The 19,077-nt window shown below is 45.2% G+C and overlaps 2 protein-coding genes across 6 annotated transcripts in view; one reads left to right on the forward strand and one right to left on the reverse strand.

Moving 5' to 3' along the window:
• CAPN3 (calpain 3) overlaps nucleotides 1–11,316 on the forward strand; it is a 56,090-nt gene extending 44,774 nt beyond the window's left edge. The window contains exons 12-24 of one of the 3 annotated variants that reach the window (XM_019968598.2): nucleotides 262–273; nucleotides 931–1,139; nucleotides 1,897–1,933; nucleotides 3,886–3,903; nucleotides 7,165–7,278; nucleotides 8,242–8,319; nucleotides 8,691–8,748; nucleotides 8,844–8,908; nucleotides 9,394–9,462; nucleotides 9,552–9,630; nucleotides 9,839–9,955; nucleotides 10,269–10,327; nucleotides 10,661–11,316. In XM_019968598.2, the coding sequence (XP_019824157.1) occupies nucleotides 262–273; nucleotides 931–1,139; nucleotides 1,897–1,933; nucleotides 3,886–3,903; nucleotides 7,165–7,278; nucleotides 8,242–8,319; nucleotides 8,691–8,748; nucleotides 8,844–8,908; nucleotides 9,394–9,462; nucleotides 9,552–9,630; nucleotides 9,839–9,955; nucleotides 10,269–10,327; nucleotides 10,661–10,687 (942 nt within the window). In that variant the 3' untranslated portion in view covers nucleotides 10,688–11,316. The other 2 variants (XM_019968599.2, XM_070797346.1) reach the window with 2 other exon arrangements.
• Nucleotides 11,317–11,804: 488 nt separating this feature from the next.
• Nucleotides 11,805–19,077, reverse strand: part of ZNF106 (zinc finger protein 106) — a 53,880-nt gene continuing 46,607 nt past the window's right edge. For 2 of the 3 annotated variants that reach the window (XM_070797338.1, XM_070797339.1), the window contains 4 exons: nucleotides 18,982–19,053; nucleotides 18,093–18,164; nucleotides 16,152–16,298; nucleotides 11,805–15,712 (listed from right to left, as the gene is read on the reverse strand). In XM_070797338.1, the coding sequence (XP_070653439.1) occupies nucleotides 15,656–15,712; nucleotides 16,152–16,298; nucleotides 18,093–18,164; nucleotides 18,982–19,053 (348 nt within the window). In that variant the 3' untranslated portion in view covers nucleotides 11,805–15,655. Of the gene's footprint in view, nucleotides 15,713–16,151; nucleotides 16,299–18,092; nucleotides 18,165–18,981; nucleotides 19,054–19,077 lie in introns of those variants that run through there. The other variant, XR_011568817.1, reaches the window with a different exon arrangement.

Genomic DNA, 19,077 nt, shown 5'->3' on the forward strand with positions numbered 1-19,077 from the left:
TCCCCAACATCCAGTGCCCCCCAAAACTACTGATATCAGGCCCACTTGAGTCAGAACCTCTTAGAAGTTTGTAACCAGTGGGGGAAGAACCCACCTAGGGGAGGTGGGGGTGGGGCTGGGGCTGTCCAGGTAGGTACATGGGGCATTAGAGCCCCTCATTCGCTCTACGATTGCTAGCATGCCCTTTGGCAAGTTTCCATCCCGATTAAGACCTGAAATCCACAAAAATCTGAGCACCTTCCTTTTCTGTTTCTCCCCAAGGTTCCCAAAGAGGTATAGAAGTGGAGCAGCCAGCAGTGTGTGCAGCGTTACCAGGGTCCTGGGTCCGCCTGGGGCACATCAGGGCACCTCCTGTGGGGTTTGGGGGCAGGACTGTGATAGGAGAGGGCCTGGCCCACCTTACCTAACTCCAGAGCAGGTCCTCGGGCCATTGCATGGCCTCCTGACCCCCACCCCACAACATGCCCTTCCCCTTGCCCACCAGAGACCATTACACGCTCACATGCTTGCTCACACTCACACACAGAATCACACAGACACATTGTGAGGCTGATCGCCTTCTTTGGGGGTGGAGGAATCACCTCCCTCAGACCCAGTCCACAACCCCCACCCCTGCCTCCCTGGGGTCTTTCCCCAGTCCAGAGGTGTTCTGGAGCTGAGCAGCAGCAATTCTGGTAAGTGACCCTGAGTGGGGGATGCCAGACTTGACCTTCACTTCTGGATCACAGCAGAAAAGGAAGAGGATATGGGGTAGGGAGCTCCAGGGATGTTGAGCTATTCGAGGCCTTGGGAATTGGAAGCTGGTAGGTTGTGACTATGAAATGAGTGACCAGGGAGTTGGGAAGGAGGACCCCTCTGGAGGAGGACTGTGAGCAGGACAGGGTGTCCCTCCCAAGGGGCTGAGGTACCTTGGGCTCTTCTCTCCCTTAGATGCACGGCAACAAGCAGCACCTGCAGAAGGACTTCTTCCTGTACAATGCCTCCAAGGCTAGGAGCAGAACCTACATCAACATGCGGGAGGTGTCTGAGCGCTTCCGCCTGCCTCCCAGCGAGTACGTCATTGTGCCCTCCACTTACGAGCCCCACCAGGAGGGCGAGTTCATCCTCCGGGTCTTCTCGGAAAAGAGGAACCTCTCTGAGTGAGTCCCAGCCTGGCTTTCCCCACCTGTCCCTAAGAGCCCACATGACCCATACCAGAGACTAGAGGTGTGAGATAACCGGACAGGTCTCTCCAGGAGTCCTGTTGACCAGGACCTCTTCCCCTGTTCCTGAGCCACTGGGAACATCTCCCCTACATCCATCCGCCCACCCATTCATCCCACAGATAGCTACTGAGCACCTGCTTTGTCCCAGGCACTCTTCTAGGCACTAAGAACAGAGCAATGAATTAAACAGAAATCCCTGCCTTCGTGGAATTTAACATTTTAGCATGAGATGACAATGTAATAGAAAAAAGTATATAGAGATTATTAGATTTACATAAGTGATAAGGAGAAAAAATAAAGTGGGAAGAAGGATAGGAGCAGTTGGGGGGTGACTGAACTTTTAGGTACGGTGACCAGGGAAGCCAGCAAGGCCACATCCTGCCCTCTTTGTCACTGGAGATAAGTTCATAGGCCCTTGCCACTTTGACCTCTGTCCCTAAACGAAACATAAGGTCCATGAATAGGTGTCTGGGTCATGCATCTGGGAAACCTAGACAAAGCCAAAAAGAAGCCCTGTGTCTGCACTTGGCTTCAGGGAATGGCACCTGTGGTAGGGGGTATTAGTCCCTGGGGTTCTCTTGAGGTCAGTCCAGACTTGGCTCCGAGAAGCCAGGTGGCCTGAGCAAAAGCCCTCTGCTTCCTACTTGTTCTTGGTGACACTGAGACCCCCTCTTGTTTGTGTTCCTCACAGGGAAGTTGAGAATACAATCTCTGTGGATCGGCCAGTGGTGAGTGGTTTGGCTCTCACATGTGAAAAGGGCCAGGGAACAGGCGGGTGATGGAGGGGTAGCAGTGGGACACGGGAGTCTGGGGTGTGCAGAGCCATTACCCTGTGTTACTGCAACTTCTGCGTGGCATGGCCTGAAGTCATGGGACTTGTGTCCTGGGGCCATTTAGTCAGTCTAGGGGCTGGAAGGACAGAGGAGAGTCCTAGAAGGAAAAGCAGTTTGAGCAATTAGAGGGAGGGACCAAGGCCACAGGAAGGGGTGACAACAGCTGCAGCCTGCACTGGATTTATGAGTTAGAATCTCACACAGAAAAAGCAGCACCACACCAGCTCTGGAGTCAGTGTCAAAACCCAGGTCCTCCACCTGCCAGCCTGGTGACCTAGACAAGTTATGTAACCCCTTCTGACTCAGTTTCCTACTCTGTAAAATAGGGGTGATATTAATAATACATGCCTCACAGGGCTTTGGTGAGGTTTGAATCGATGAGATCATGTACATGAAGGGTCTGGAATAGCACAGGCCCTTAAATGGCTATTGTTCATATGTTTTACATCTTCAGGGTACTTCTCACATGTGTCATCTCTCTGATCCTTGAAAGATTTATGACATGTAATAAGGTTATTATCCGTGGTTTTCAAGTAAGGAAGCAGAGGCTCAGTGGGTTAAGTGGATTAAGCAGAGGTTAAGTGGTTTCTTTGAGTTCACAAAGCTTGTAAGTGGCAAGGCTGGAACTCACAACCAGATTCTCTGAGTGGAGTCAGGCTCTCTCCCCCACCCCATGCCAAGGCCTGTCCCTGGGGATGGGAGGCCCGGGGTTAGAAGCAAAGGGCTGGTGTCTGCTGGAGTCTCCATGTAGAGGAGTTTTATGACTGCCTTGGACTTTGGGTTTTGGTGAATAAATAGTCCCTTGTGCTCTGCGGGTGTGTCCTGGGCCAATAAGAGGACAGCATAAATACCCCCACTGAATTGTCTTCTGGGTAGTGACACTCATGGTTCTAATCCCAACCCTGTGCTACTGGCAGATCCCCAAGGGCCTTTTGAATTAGCACAGACGTTGGTTTTAGTATTAAGTGCATTTGGTGCTATTCTTATCTTTTGGATGTCGGTAATCAGTGTAGCGTATTTATTAGGTGCAGCAAACTCAAAAGCTTACCTGAATTCATATGTCACCTAACGGAGCAGAGCAGGCACGTGTGAGGCTTTTGGTGTCCCTGTGCGGGTACAGTTGCTTGTGGTCCACTTGGCTTCAGACAACTGGAGTGATGGTGACTGTGGCAATCTGGGGATGCAGAGCAGCTGCTCTCAGCTCCTCAGATTGCTGTCACAGGGGGTCACAGATCCGTGCAGGCTGCCAGTAAAAGTGAAAGTGTTAGTCACTCAGTCGTGTCTGACTGTGTGCAACTCCACAGACTGTAGCCTGCCAGGCTTCTTTGTCCATGGAATTCTCTAGGCAAGAATACTGGAGTGAGTCACCATTTCCTTCCCCAGGGGATCTTCCCGATCCAGGGATCAGACCTGGGTATCCTGCATTGCAGGTGGACTCTATTGTCTGAGCCACCAGGAAAGCCCTGACCTTCTAATTTTAATGAAAAACCAAAAACTATAAATCAAATAAAATTCATTTTCAGGCCAGTTTAGGTGAGCCTACTTTTGGGGTGTTTTAGTAACCAACTTCATGAAAAAATACAAAACATCTGCCAGAAGCTCCCCTTCCTTGGCCACGACCAATGGCAGAATGGACTATAAAAGCAAAGCCGTATCAGCCCTGTGCCTGGGCCTGGAGAATTCTCTTCTCCCTATACCTTCCAGGCCCGTTTGGCTCCACATGACCCAGATTTATGAACCTCACCTGACACTGAGGACCAGGTTCACAGGGAAGCCAAAGGCCACTGGGCTTTCTGGGAACTTGCTTTTCACTTATCTTGCATTTATTATTTTCTTTTCTTGTACAGAAAAAGAAAAAAAACAAGGTGGGTGTAACAGGGTGAGTGGGCACACAGTGTGTGTAAGAGTGAGCATGTGTGCACTGGACCTGCCTCCTCTCCCCAGCCCTCCACCTCCTTCCCTGAGCTCCTCTGGCAGCTATGGGTACAGAGCACTGATAGCTTATACTTGCCGAGTGGAGGCTATGAGCCAGCCACTCTTGTAGGTGCTTTCCGTGGATTCTCTCCATCCTCACAACAACTCTATGAGATTGGTACACGCAGAACTCAGAGAGATTGTGGGTTCAGTTCCAGAACACTGCAAAAAAGCGAGTATCAGAATAAACCAAGTCACAGGAAGTTTTTGGTTTTCCAGTGCATATGAAAGTTTTGTCTGCACTATACTATAGTCTATTAAGTGTGAAATAGCATTAATACTAAAGAAAAAAAGTATGTGCCTTAATTAAAAATACTTTATTGCTAAAAAATGCTGATCATCATCTGAGCCTTCAGCAAGTTGTAGTAGTAACATCAAAGAATCCTGACTGCAGATCACCATAAGATAGTAATGAGAAAGTTTGAAATATCGTAAGAATTACCAAAATGTGACACAGACACAAAGCACACAATGCTGTTCAGAAAATGGCACTGGTTAGACTTACTCAAGATGGAATTGCCACAAACTTTCAGTTTGTAAAAAATGCAGTATCTGCGAAGCATGATAAAGCAAGGGATGCCTGTACTATGATTACCTTCATTTTCAGAGGAAGGAAAGGTACAGACAGATTGACCAACATGCCCAAGACCACACAGCCAGTGGCAGAGTCACCCTGGAACCAGGAGGTCTGGCTCCGCAGTCTGTGCTCTGAACCACCACACTTTACTGCCTGCTTAGAAGAGAAAGGGAGGACGGCCAACCAGTGAAAATGGGCCTGACATGGGGGTCCTGCAAAAACCCACAGGAGAACCTCTTCTTTCTCAGAAGTGGGTGTGACTAAGCTAAGCTCAGACTTGATTCTTGCAGGAATGGCAACGGGCCTTGGTCCTCAGGGAGCAGTGACAGAGTTGTGTGAGGATTTCCATGTCAGTGCGGGGGAGGGCCTTGTCTTCTGACACCAGTGCCTGCTCTGCAGACAGGACAACTCCTTCCTCCTGTTTTCCCTGCCTGCTCCCTACTCCTTTTTCCTTAGCCTTCTGGGGAAGGGGGTGGCAGAGGACACCCAGAGTGGCTGTCACTGCCAGGGCTCTCATTCCAGGTGAAGCAGGTTGCCAACTCCCTCCTAGATAGTGACCTCTCTCTCTGAACTAAGCCCCTCAAAGTCATGGGCCCTGATGGACTCTGCTTGCTGTGCATGTCCAGATGGGGAAGGGGAGAGGGGAAGCGAAGCTTCACATGCGTGGCCCCAGAGGAGCTGCTCAACTTGACTGGTTTCAGGGGGAAAGATAAGGAGAGCTACCTGGGGAGCTTGCCCTCCTGGGTGTCCTGGTTAAGACCACTGTGCTGCAGGGACATCATCACTAAAGCTAACCATGCATGCTAAGAGCATCTCAGGGGCCTCAGAGGAAAGCTTTTATGTGTAATTTTGGAACTCGAGATTACAATCAACCCCATCCTTGCTCCTTTCACCTGATAACTTCCCCTGTGGTCTCCAGGGCAGTAATGCCTACAATAATGTTACCCCTTTTACAACTTTGGTTTGACCACCCAGAGTGCCATCCAGAAATGACTGACCTTTGGGCATCCTCACACCAATGGAGCAATAGCCAAAGGCCATCAGACAAGGTTTGGTGTTAGTGTTCATGACAGCATCTGGAAAGATCCATCATAGGGGTCCTCCAAGCTAGTGCAGACCAGAGCTGACATTCACCAAGCACCAACTGCATATTCAGGCCCTGTGCTGGGGGTAAAATATACATTGTGTTCAGTTACAACAGTGTCTACAAGGTAGGTGCTGTCAGGATCCCTCTTTTATAGACGATAAAGATTCAGAAGTCCTTGTCTGAGGACACACCACTAATGAGTGGGGAAACTTGAACTGGAAACCATATTTGTTCTGAACCCATGTTTCTTGCCCTCAGCTCTCTGGTACCGGACCTTTACACTCCATGGCCTGTGTGGCCCAGACCCATGCTTGGGCCCCAAGTTGTGTGCCTGGTAGGGATGCCCCATGGTCACACTTCCCCCCTCAGACTGCTAGCCACACTTGCTCTGAGATTCCCTACAGGTATCAGTTACTTGAACAAGACCCCTTTCTTGGAAAGAAGAGCAAGCCAAGGTATTTGGGGCCTGCTGGGAGCCAAAGCTGGGGAAGCTCTCTCCATGGTCTGTCCATTCGTGCTGCCCTAGAGGAACAGTATGGAAAAGCAAATGGGAACTCAAGAGTGCTCAGGAACTCTTATGCACTGAGAGATTTTGCTTGTCCCCTTGTTCTCTGCACCGCTAACAGGAGCCTTGCCTTCCTCCTCCGGCTTTCTCAATGGGATGTATACCTCAACCAGTGCCACCACAGCATGGCAGCCGCTTTCCACCCTTTCACATTCTCCTCACTTGCATGAGCATGTCTGACAAATACCCCTTATATTTGGGCATCATCTTAAATGTTTTTCCAGTACAATTATACATTCAGTAACTGTGTGATCCCCACAAGAGCCCCATGAAAAGGGCAAAGCAGTTTTTATCATCCCCATTAATGGACGAGTAAACTCAGGCCAGAGGATATTTTTCATATGTGAGGGGCATGGCTGCGACTCCAGTCAAGTATTCTGACCCAACTCAGTGACCATGTAGATAATCAGTTCTTTCCTCAATGTGTCCTCTGCCAAGTCCTAGAGGTTCCTTGGAGAAGCCTTAGTAGCTGCCATGGTGATGTGGGGGTGTCAAGGGAAAAGAGCTCTGCCCTCTTCATTAAGCAGAGAAGCTCAGTTTTTAGAGCTTCTGGGGGAATTTAATTTGAACAAGGTTTCCATTTGAAAAAAAAAATCTACAAAATACTTGAAAATCACTGCACTATACCATGCTGCTTTTAGGATTCTTAGCATTTTCACATGTACTAACTACCATGTTTAATCCTCATAACTCTACAAGGAGATAAGAAACTTAGGTCCAGAGAGATCAAGCATCTTTCCTCAAGTCACACAGCTTGTTAGTGGCAGAGATGGAGCTTGAACAGAGGTTCAGGAAGTCCCAGCTCTGCTCTTTCCCTCCTCACTGGACAAAGCTGCTCCAGGAGAGAGGTTGCTTCATGTGCCCACTCAGCCAGTAATCCTTGTTTCCTTCCTGCCCCCTCCCCACTCCCCTCTTCTCTCCAGCCCATCATCTTTGTTTCAGACCGAGCAAACAGCAACAAGGAGCTGGGTGTGGACCAGGAAACAGAGGAGGGAAAAGACAACACAAGCCCTGATAAGCAAGCAAAATCCCCACAGGTTTCTGAGCATGTGCATGAGTGGGGTGGCCTGCACACAACTGAGGCCTGTGCTCTTGGAGTGCATGGGGGTTGGAGGAGCCATAGGGGTGGGGTGTCCCTTTAACATCCAGAGGTTTAGGTTTGTCCCACTGACATTTTCCCTCATCAAATTCTCCTAAAATTTGGGGTGCTGCTTGGATGAATGTCTTGGGATTGGCTGCCACACCAAGCTGGTCCTGGGAAGGATGGGCTGAGCTTCCCTGCTGGAGCCCATCCAGCCAGGATGATGAAAGAAGAGGGATGCAAAGCCTGTGACAGACACTGAGACAGAACAGCTCATTTCCTGGTGTCATTAACAGGGAAGATAAAGAACAGTAGTGGGAGGGGGGTGACACCAGAGGTGGAGTCCTCCAGAGCTCAGGGGACAGTGTTAGATTGGAGTGAGGACAGGAGGTCATATAAAGTATATAGGAGGTGAGACTAGCAGGCAAGATTCCAGATAAACCCAGGGACATCTCTGTCCTGTGGTGCCCATGCAATGGCGGGGGAGGGGAGGAGGGTCCTCTGAGGATTTGGCCTTGATGGCAGAAATGGCTGGAGGTATCAGATTGGTCTGGTCTGCTTCATCCTGCTGGGGCTGGTTTGGTTGGGATGGTCAGGCTGTAAAAGGAGGAGAGGGCTCCAGCTGGTGCAGATGGGGGAAAGAGGACCAAGGGGGCTGTCTACATGTCTGCACAGCTGATATACCTCCTCTGGCTAGGCTGGGGAGGTACAGAGTGAAGGGTCCTTGGGGCCCAGATGATTCTTACTCCAGATCAGTAGGTTCAACCAAGAAAGAAGAGCATTGACTCTGTACCCAGCTCCTGCTGCCACCTATGGCTGGTTTAGTCACCCTGGCTCCTTCAGTCCAGAAGGAACTTTCCTCTCGGGTTTGTCCATCTCCCTGGTCCCTGCCAACCAGTTTTCCTTTGTGCCTCCACAGCTAGAGCCTGGCAACACCGACCAGGAAAGTGAGGAACAGCGGCAATTCCGGAATATTTTCAGGCAGATAGCAGGCGATGTGAGTACCTCCAACTCTGACTCACTCAGACACTCCTCTCCTTGATGAACTGCTCAATTTGCCAGTTATTTCATTATTGTTCAGTGGAGGTCATTTTGGTTTTTTATGGAAACGGGGTATATGAGTGTAGCACAGGAATCCACAAGTGAAGTCCTTTGAGTTCTAGACCGACACACCCACTGGGTGGGCCCACTGCTCTCTAGACAGCTGAAGGTACAGGGTCTTCCTCAAAAAAGCCCCAGCTTCCCCATGACAGAACAGCCCTGTCATGGACTATACAAGCATGGACGGCTGGGATTTGATTCGCAAAGCCTATGCTCCACCAGCTGCTGCACTCTTGAGCCATGATTCTCTTCCCCTTTCCTCCTCAGGACATGGAGATCTGCGCAGATGAGCTCAAGAACGTCCTTAACAGAGTTGTGAACAAACGTGAGCAGCTTAATTCTGCAGGGGCAGGTGGGCAGTTGGGCAGTGTGTGTCCAGCTATCTGAAGGCAGCTCCTCACTCTTCTCCATACTTCTCAGATAAGGACCTGAAGACACAAGGCTTCACGCTGGAGTCCTGCCGTAGCATGATTGCTCTCATGGACGTATCCTTACTGCCACCCTTTCCCAGCCCTGTCAGCAGCCCCTGTGTAGTCTCCTGGGGCTAGGGCAACAATGAGGGGGGCCCAGTCAAGCAGAGGGGCCCAAATTCATGCTCAAGGAAAGATTTAAGGAGGCCCTGTGCTGAACTTCCTGGCTGCTGCTCTTTAAGGAGCTGTTGGAGGAAGCACAGTTGGGAGAACACTGGCCCCTGCTCTCAACCTCAGGCCTGGGATTCTGAGGTCCTACCTCAGAGTGGTCTTTAAGAGAAAGGTTCCCTGGGTTCTAGAGCAGGCACTGATTCTGACTAGGGAAGCATGGGGCGGGGTGTGTGTGTGTGTGTGTGTTAAACACTAGGTCAGGACAAGGGTGGATATCCTGGGCGAAGCCCTTCTATAGAGGACCTCCCTTGCACAGCCCCTCAGAAGGCCTGCTCCCAAGCCAGGAGGATTTTGCTATGTGCCCTGTAGCCCTGACCTCCTTCCTCCAGACAGATGGCTCTGGGAGACTGAACCTGCAAGAGTTTCATCACCTCTGGAAGAAGATTAAGACGTGGCAGGTGGGAGGAGAGAACAAGGGTGGGAGTAAGGAAGGGACTAATTCAGAGGTTGAGTGTATGACCTCTGTCCTCAAATTTTCTATTGCCAGAAAATTTTCAAACACTATGACACAGACCAATCTGGCACCATCAACAGCTACGAGATGCGCAATGCAGTCAAAGATGCAGGTATGGGGAAGAAATGGGGTGGCCAGGATGCAGATGGGAGGTGGAAGGAGCAGGGATGAGAGGGGAGGACTGGGCCACTGGGGCCCTACCAGAGAAAGGGCTTCTTGTTCTCCTCTCCTAGGCCACAGTGTGACAAGGAGGTTCTAAGGAGAAAGCAAGCAGGCCTGAGGACTCACCCCCATCTCCTCTCCTGTGCTCTCCCCAACAGGCTTCCACCTCAACAACCAGCTCTACGATATCATTACCATGCGCTATGCAGACAAGTACATGAATATTGACTTCGACAGTTTCATCTGCTGCTTTGTCAGGCTGGAGGGCATGTTCAGTAAGTGGACAGCTACCCTTCTGCTTTCTTAGGCCCTTCCTGCTCCCTCTCCTATGGTGGAGGGAATCTCCACTAACTGACCTTACTATATGACCCTGGACAAACCCATCTACTGTTCAGGCTGAACAAAGGTGAAGAGGCCCTCTTTAGGCTCAGAATGGGATGGCAAGGGGCAGTTATTGGTGATATTTTGGCCTATTTTGGTGCTGAAGGGCAGCACCGGGCACATGGTCCTCTTAAGAAAAGGTGGAGTGGTCGGGGGTGGGGGGGAGCACCTGTAACTGGCCTCTGGTCTATGCATTCTTCCGAGCAGGAGCTTTCAATGCATTTGACAAGGATGGGGACGGTATCATCAAACTCAATGTTCTCGAGGTAAAGCCTAACAGTACACTCCCCCCGCACTTTAAAATTTGAGGTGGAGGGATGGGATTGGATGGGATGGGAAAGGAACATAAAGGGAAGCTCAGAGCTCAGCAGGATGTGGTCATGGGGAACGCATAGTGGGGGAAGGCTCTAAGGAAGCCTCAGTTATGGCTTTATGCTGGAAAATCTGTACTTTCTAGGGGAGATCTGTGGGAAGGATGCTTCTCAGGAAATCTTCCGTGTCTGGCATGCTGGGACTGGCCTTTTCTTCTACGTTTTAGATATGTAGGGCTTGGCTCTTTTGTCTCATGTGCATTCTGATCTTGGGACTTCCTCTTGCAGTGGCTGCAGCTCACCATGTATGCCTGAACCAAGCTGGCCACATCGAAGGCATGGAGGATCACTCAGGATTTCAATTTCACCCAACAGAGCTAGTCACTTACCTCAAAGGACACAGTTGCTGCACCCCCAGGAAGCCTCCAGGCACCTCATCAGTCTAGTTCCTCCTCTACTCACTTCCCTCCCAGCCTTAGGGCATCTGTCCATTTGTCAGGCCCAGCCTGACCCTTCAGTTAAGGAATGGGGAAGGGAGAGCTGTGTTGTCCCTGTGCCACATGGAGCCAAGTGCCTCTGTCTGCTTCCGCTAGCCACAGGCCAGTGAGAGCTTTGCTTGGAGTCTGATGGCCTCAGCTCTGAAGACAAGTACTCTCCTTAGATGCTTGCAGCTGTTTGCAGAAGCATTTGCCAATGGCACTCAGTGCTTCCTGGTGCTAGATCCCCCCACCCCGTGTCCCCCCCCCATTATCTCTGTGTTCTCCCACCCATGGGACAGCAACACAATGAGCACTTGGTTCTGCCTGACTGTTTCAGGACGGGCCTGCTCTGGAGTAAACTAGTTCAGTGAAAAGAGGTTTGGACATTTTGGGTTATCTAACTCATAAGTTAGGTTGCATTCTGAAAAAATGTTCATCTCAATAAAGGCATATGTTTTGCTGGTTTGATTGTGTTTTGTTTTCTCACATTGAGAGCTACAGCAAGACTGAGTAGCTCCAATCTCACCCATTGGGTATAGAGCTATAGTTTCAGAATACAGCAATGGAAAATACACACACACACACACACCCACACACACACACAAATCCCAAACCCCACTTTAATCATGCCTTTTTGCTATTTCTTGAGCACAGGAATCACTCAAATACTTTCCAAGATACAGGAAAGGAAGGGGAATAGCTGTTGGGTGTAGAAAAAATGGGTTACCTATTAACTGGAGGGGCAAGTTAGCTGACTGTAACGATGCAGAGCTCCTCTACTAACACTGACCTACTGTATGACCTTGGACAAACCCTTAAATGAAGGTGTGTGCCGTGCTTATCTGGACCATGATCTATAACCATCTTGCATTTTCCACCCAATTTCCTTCTTGATCTCTATATCAACATGGAAAAGGGCTGGCCGTGAATATGTAGATAAGGTAACAAAAATAAACAATTAGTAAAAGTACTTTATTTTCCTCTTATATTTGCTTTATATGTTGCTTTACAAAGTTAGGAAGTTCACAGCTTTATACCAAAATGTAAGAAGGCTAAACTATTTGCTTATAAACATTTTGCAGTCAAATGTCATCTGATTTCAGTCTTCTAATCCATATTCAATTAAAAAAAAAAATCAAGACACCAAGGGCACTGGCGCAGCTCGAGGGCATGTACTTCTCTGAAGCAGGAGAAAAGGTCCTCAACAGCCTTTCCTCCTTGCTTCCTTCTCCCCCAATTCAACTGGGCTAATTCAACTGTGAATTCAGAAGAAATCTGGGAAATGTTAGTCACCAGGTGACCCAGCAAGGCCACATAGTTGGGGGTTGGAAGTGAGGTTAGTGGTTACTGTCTGATTAGTAACTGTCTGATTAGTACTGTCTGATTAGGTTTGGTTTAATCAAGATTTCACATCCACTGATGTATGGAACTCAGTATAACCCAAACCACCTATACCACAGCTTGTTTCTGACCCTCAGACAGCATCTCTGAAATCCTCAAGATCCTGAGGATTTGTGGCTGGGATAAAAATCACTGTTGTAACAATGTGGCAGGCATGGCCTTAACAGTTTTTAGGCGCTCTCCTTTAGGTAACAGGTACAAAATTTATAAGTCAGCGTATATGAACGGCAAACCTGAGAGGGCGTGCTACTTAAATCCCACTTCACAATATAGTTTGATTTCCCCTCAAATGGAACTCTTCCATAAAATATACCATTACCATTCCGCTAAGTATTGTACACCTACTCCCACCAAATCATCCACATTCCTAGTCACTAAAGTTGACCACTGTATAATCTACCAAAAAGAGAAAAACAAAAAACCCTTCGTTAGGCAAATAATCACTTAAATAGCAATAATGTTGCCTACAAATTATAGGTAGTTCAGGAGCTAAACACTCAACTTCTGAGGCAGAAAAAAAAATTCTCCACGAAAGCAGGAGTGTAGTAATAATGACGTTCTCTCAAATTCAAGTAACATCAGGTCAAGATAACCCTTTGTTTGCATTGTGTTTAACTGCTTTATATTGAGTAGAGTCGCATGCCAAAATTTTGAACCTGATTAAAAACTTCATGATAAAACTTGAAGTCACTGATATTTCATCAGAACAAACTGCCATTAAAACACTAGCATATACACACAAAAGGATTTATGCTATGGTTTTCTTGGCTTCTGTTGTCAGAAGTAAACACAAGTAATTAAAAATAACATTCGATTCCTTAGAAGAAATGAGTTGTGTTTTGTCACATCATGTAACAATTTCCTTCCTCTACTAAGTGTGAAATATCAGAGCAAACACAAAGCCCTGAACCACTGCTCTAATCTGAGAGGGAAGAGAAGGCCAGAATCAGCCAAGACATTATAGAAGACTTAAAAAAAAGACTTCTGCATAACTTTGAAGACACTTAAAAGTAATAACACACAACCATAAGCAGCCAAGATGCTTATGGTGCCTTTATTTCTAAACAGATGGCTACAACAGTGCATTTAGGGCAGTACACTAACCTGGTGTTAAGTGAGTTTTACACATTCTTGAAACAAAGACATTATTGCTATGGCTTCAGAGAAAATTCCTGTGAAATGGGGAGAAGTATTATTAAGTATAGGTGCCCACACGCATACACACGTACAAGAAACATCCATAACTGCATACATAAAGGCAGATAGACTGTGCATGATTCTATCAAAGTTAAGCTCAAATCAGTTTTTACTGATTCTATCAATCTGTTCATACCTACAACAGTTCCCCACAACTGCCCAACACCTCACATATCCCCTTCCTGCTGTGCATAAGCTCCACCACTCCCATCTTTTCAGACATGTCCTCAGGCAGAACAGAAGGGCACCTATGTGACAGAGCATGCAAGACTTTCTCAGCACACTGCTCAGCCAATGTAGGAATGTGGGTTCACTACAGTCCTAAGGAAAACGCCAGGTTTAGCAATAAATCCAAATGTACTTTGCTAGGAATCACCATTCCCAAACCCACAGAACAGCTTGGCTTCTCTGGTCACGTGTACAGGAAATGGGGTAAGAGAAGGGAATGCTTGTTCTCAGACAGAAACAGCACACATAAACTTTATGCAACAAGATCTTCTCTGCTCTCTCAAATATCATGCAAATCTCAGTAATGTGGTCAACACAAGAGTCCTGGCGTTCATAAGGACAGAAGTAAATAATTCATGGGGCCATTCATTATCTAGATGTATCTCCCAGCTTAGTTCTTTTTTTTTTTTTTTGGATCTAATAAAAACCACCAGAGGCTTTCCTGGAAAAAAAGAACAGCTACTTAGTCTTATACTCAATTCCAGGGGTTTTGGATACCCTCATGAAACCTATCCATGAACCCCAGGTGAAGTTCCCCTGCCCTAAAGCCTGAGTGAAGACATGGGAGAAGAATTGTGTACACTAAGGTGGGTGGAGATAAACCTGGCTGCTCTCCTCTAGGAAAGAGTGGGCATCACATCCGGAGTTCGGTATGTGGCACTCGGCTCCTCTCTCCTTTCCTCCCTCTCTCTGTAGAATCTTTTAGAGTTTTGACGATCACAGAAACAAAAAGCTAGAAAGTAACACCGCTATGGCTTCACTTAAGAATCCAGAGAGAATTTAAAAACAAAGCAGTGTCAAGGCTTTGTTCATTTGGCTGCTCTTGAAGGACAGGGAGGGTCTTTTCCCTTCATCCCACTCCACCCTTCCTTCTCAGCTTAGTGGGGGAGGTGAAGGCAATACACTGGTCTTTAAGAAGTTTGCTTGAGGCCTTAAAAACTATATTCAGATGCTTTATCCTGATTCCCCCCATTTGTGTACTGTGGGTCGGTAAAAAGTACCTCATGAGCCCAGAGGAACTATATGATGGCTGCTGTCAGTCTAGGCACAACCAGAGAATGGGAGAGGGGTTGGCAATGAAGCAAACTAAAAGGTTTCAAACCCACTGCCCGTTTGGAGGGTCAGAACCTGGAAAGACAAAGGCACACGTCCAGTTTGAACAGCCTGCCAATACCTGCAGGGAGTACCCAGGTCTAACAGTGAGATCTCCAAGTAGATGGTAGGTCTGTGCATTGCCTTGAACCGAGGACTTTGTCAAAGTCTGCGGAGGTTCAATAGGAATTATTGTGTGCAAGGATTTGTCATTATGTGATCTGCTGCCTGAGCTCCTAAAATATAATCAGCAGAGCAGCTACTCCAGCTGTTAAAAATCTACTGTGTGTCCCTTTAGCATTTAAAGGCTGCTCTGTCCATCTAAGAAGAGAATATTGAAACATTGTACATAATTGTTAAGAAAAGAAAATATTTGCTTCCAATTAAATTACCCAGTGGTTAGAATTAACTGATTGCAATAATTAAGGAGAAATTAAGTCTGATCCTAAAAACCTAACATTTGAACAAATTTGAACTTAAACACGTGACTATCGGTTTAAATCATCATAAGAACAGAAACTAAAAATCACAAACTGAAATCAATAAAATACATGTGTGATTAGGGTCAAACTGGGTAACCAATTAAGATCTGTGTCTTTAATAAACATCTGGAGAACACCAGTAGCATAAATTACTATATGCCATGCTGTCCCAGAAGAGTATAGCTCCTTAAAAATCTGTTTAAATCTGACAAACCTCCAGCAAAAATTTAGAAGTGTAACCTGTCATCCCATAGAGCTGCCCAGACTTATGCTAGTAGTAAGCCTGGCTAGTAACCACTTTCTCCTTCCCTGATTCACTGGAGAAAGGAGGACATTGGCCTGTGCAAGGGGCTGATATGAGATTAGTTCAACTAAAGACTTCCCAACATGGGAGGCAAAAAACTTCATGAATCAATTTTGCTGTCATCCTCAGCGTGGTGTTCAATGTGTCCTGCAGCATCCTAGAAATAAAGGGAAAAGGACCCATGAGAAAGAGGTTGGTAGTAGGTCAAAAGAAAGTCAAAGCCACGGAGAGCTTCCCAGGTCTAATCTGTGATCCATGAAAGGCAGTTAGGACCCATCACTCTTAATTCACATGGAACTGTGCACTTAAGTTCTTAACAAAAGAATGCTGTAATAAACCTCTAGGTTCAGTTACTGGATTGGAACAAGTGAAAACATTCTCTTTAGGCACTTTCTCAAAAACTACCTAATTCTTCACTTGAAACCTCATTAAGCTATCTCTCAAATCTGTGAATAATATTAATAATAAAAAGAGAAATCCTTACACTCTCCCTGTTTACTGCAAGTCTGAACATTCTAATAAGGCAAAAAAGGTTTACTGAACCCTGCTCTGAGCAGCCAATGACCCCGGGTTGACCTCAAATCCCACTGATATACCTGTTTGGATCCTTTCTTAGCAGTAAAAAAAGCATCACAGTTCTTCCAGCGACATTTCAGAGTTTGAAAGTTTGGATTTGTATGGTCAGTCAGCAAATGTTGTTTTAAATGATCTACAACACCAAATATCAGAGAGCAGCCATGCCACTGGAGAGAGAGAGAATTGAAAGAGTTAAGTTATAAAGAGGACGGGAAACATGCAATGAGAATATTCTTCATTGTAGCCTGTGAGTAAGCCCCTATTCTTTAATTTATTCTTGGCTGGCAAATTCAAAAAAGCCAGAGGCAACCAAATTAATCATGAATTTATTCAGAAACTTTGAAAAGACTAGGAAGTCTTTTGACAGTTCAGTATTTTGAGAAGGCAAAGCTCTAATGTAGCCATTACATCTTTAAATAATGAAGCTGTTAGCAAATACTGACAGGCAAATTAAATAAAATTCAATTTAAACTATACTTATTCTTTTTTAAAAAATTTATTTTTAATTGAAGGATAATTGCTTTACAATATTATGTTGGTTTCTGCCATACATCAATATGAATCAGCCATAGGTATGAACCTATGGCTCATGGTATGAGCCTATGGTATGAACTCCTCCTGAACCTCCTTGCCACCTCCCACTCCATCCCACCCCTCTAGGTTGTCATAGAGCGTGTTAAACCATAATAATTCTTTATCTTGCCATCATAAAAAGAGCTTCTCAGTTCATTTATTTAAAAAGACAAAGAGCTTTCCTGTAATACTTGAGTTATTTTTAACAATTCTAAGAATTGTTGGCTTGTAAACTTGAAAACACAAATGTATGATAAAGAAAACTACACTTGTGGAAATACTGGCAGAAAACTGCCAAGGAAGCTTGTCTTTACTCACAATTTTTATCACTTGAATCACAGTCTTGTGATCTTTTTTTTTTTTTTTTACTGTATTATAAATGTGGCTATATTTCAATTGTTAGTCAGAAAGCATAAAGACTCTCTTGTTTTGGCTTTTTTTCCTTACAGGCTTTTAAGAAATGATTCTAACAAGTTCATTTATAAACAGTAATGAAATTTTTAATTTTCCCTCTGTAAACACTATTTTATAGCCCCAGCTTCAAAACCAGAAGGTATTTTCCTCATTTCTCTAGATAAGTCTATTTTGGATACTGGTTTGGATTAAGTATGTTTTGGATACTGTTTTACTAGATTTTGCCTGTCTTCACTGAGAATACTAAAAGTCAAAGAGAGTGATGTATAAAAAGCTGAAAAGTAATTAGGCCATAGACAAATTTAAACTCAAATTTTAAAATGTGAGCATACAGTTCATCAATGCTGAAAAGGGGATTAGGGTTTAGGGGAAAAAATTCAGTGCCAGCCACTCTTCTCTGGTCAGTACTATTAGAACTGATGAAATAAATTAAGGTTTATAAGAAACAGTGTGAAAGTTTTGAGGTTTAATCACCATCCTCCACTCTAAAATAAAAACCATGAAATTTAGTCTAGTGAACTGAGGTTTAAAACTTCAAGAGGGCAAATTTTTATTTGTCTACTTCTCAAAAACCAATGAACAAACCAAACTACTAATACATGTAAATGCCTGAGGAATGGGTAAAATATTGTAGGCAGGTTATGAAAATAAGCACTTCTACTTTTCTTTCACACACTTCTGTATTACTGATGTTTTTGTAGGCATGTATTAATATAGTAATAAAGCAAAATAAAAAACACAAAGGAAATAACCTCTGAATGGACACTTAAACATAGTTTGTATCTAACCTTAAGATTGAACTTTCACTATAAAATTACAGAAGCATTTTATACACTTTTTAAAAAATAAGCTTATTTGTCCTATGGTGGAAGACTCAATATGAAAATGTTAAACCAATGATAATGAAGATCTATAAACTGGCCTGGGGTTGGGCAACATCTAAGTCTGGTGACAAGAACAGTTTTAAATCTTACCCAGCAGCGGTAATTCTGCATCAGATTTAGCCTCACGGCCTGAATACTGCCATCATAACAGCCAGTATAAATCTAGAGAAAAATGTTTATCATTATCAGACTAAAACAACACACAATAAAACTACTATGAACATCCTCAAAATAAGAGTCAAAAGCTGGTAGCACTACAACAGGAAACTTTAAACCTAAACCCAAACCAGCCCCAGAGTACCATAATAGGAAAGTATCTTATACATCTTCTAGTCTGGATACTTGGAAGCTATGCTCCTTAGAAAGCCATTCTTGGGACTGTCGTTGAGAGCAGAAGTGGTAGGGCTCAGAGGCACTGCTTATACTTTAACTGGTGTAGCTCTGGCTTCTGCTGGGCATTACATATCAGGCTTCTGAATTTCACTGGGACAAAGGCTCTACAGCTTAAAGTTAGAAAAATATCCATTCTGGTTCAACCTCAAAATTTAAAAATAAAATAAATCAAAGATTAGTAGGGTTACATGAGTTAGCTTCTACTTTTAGGTCTGCTATAACCATGCCACAATGACCAAATCTCCTGACTCTATTCCAATGTATTTTCCAGATCATAATGTCTCTGAAGAAAACACCATTCACCTGTTTTTTTGGAAACACCTTAAATTTATCTTCTATCCAATGGTGGTATTATACATTTTTATTGTAACTATTTTAGTTCTTAATAAAAATCTAATAGTCAAGAGCACTACTGGGTTACTTCTCAATATTATAATACCAAGAGATAGAAAACATTCAATAATGAGGCATATCAAAAATAGATATCATTTTTGGAAGTGACAAGTAGTAACATTACTAAGAGTCTGTAGAATTTTTAGTAAACACATTCAAAAGCAAATTATGTGGCACAGCAAATTAAACTCACCATACTTTTATGGATGGTCATACACATAATCATGTCTTTGTGTCCTCCATAAACTTGCAATCGATCATGTGACTTAAGTGGATGCAGGGCGGGGTG

The sequence above is a fragment of the Bos indicus genome, chromosome 10 (genome assembly GCF_029378745.1).
Source record: "Bos indicus isolate NIAB-ARS_2022 breed Sahiwal x Tharparkar chromosome 10, NIAB-ARS_B.indTharparkar_mat_pri_1.0, whole genome shotgun sequence".
NCBI lineage: Eukaryota > Metazoa > Chordata > Mammalia > Artiodactyla > Bovidae > Bos > Bos indicus.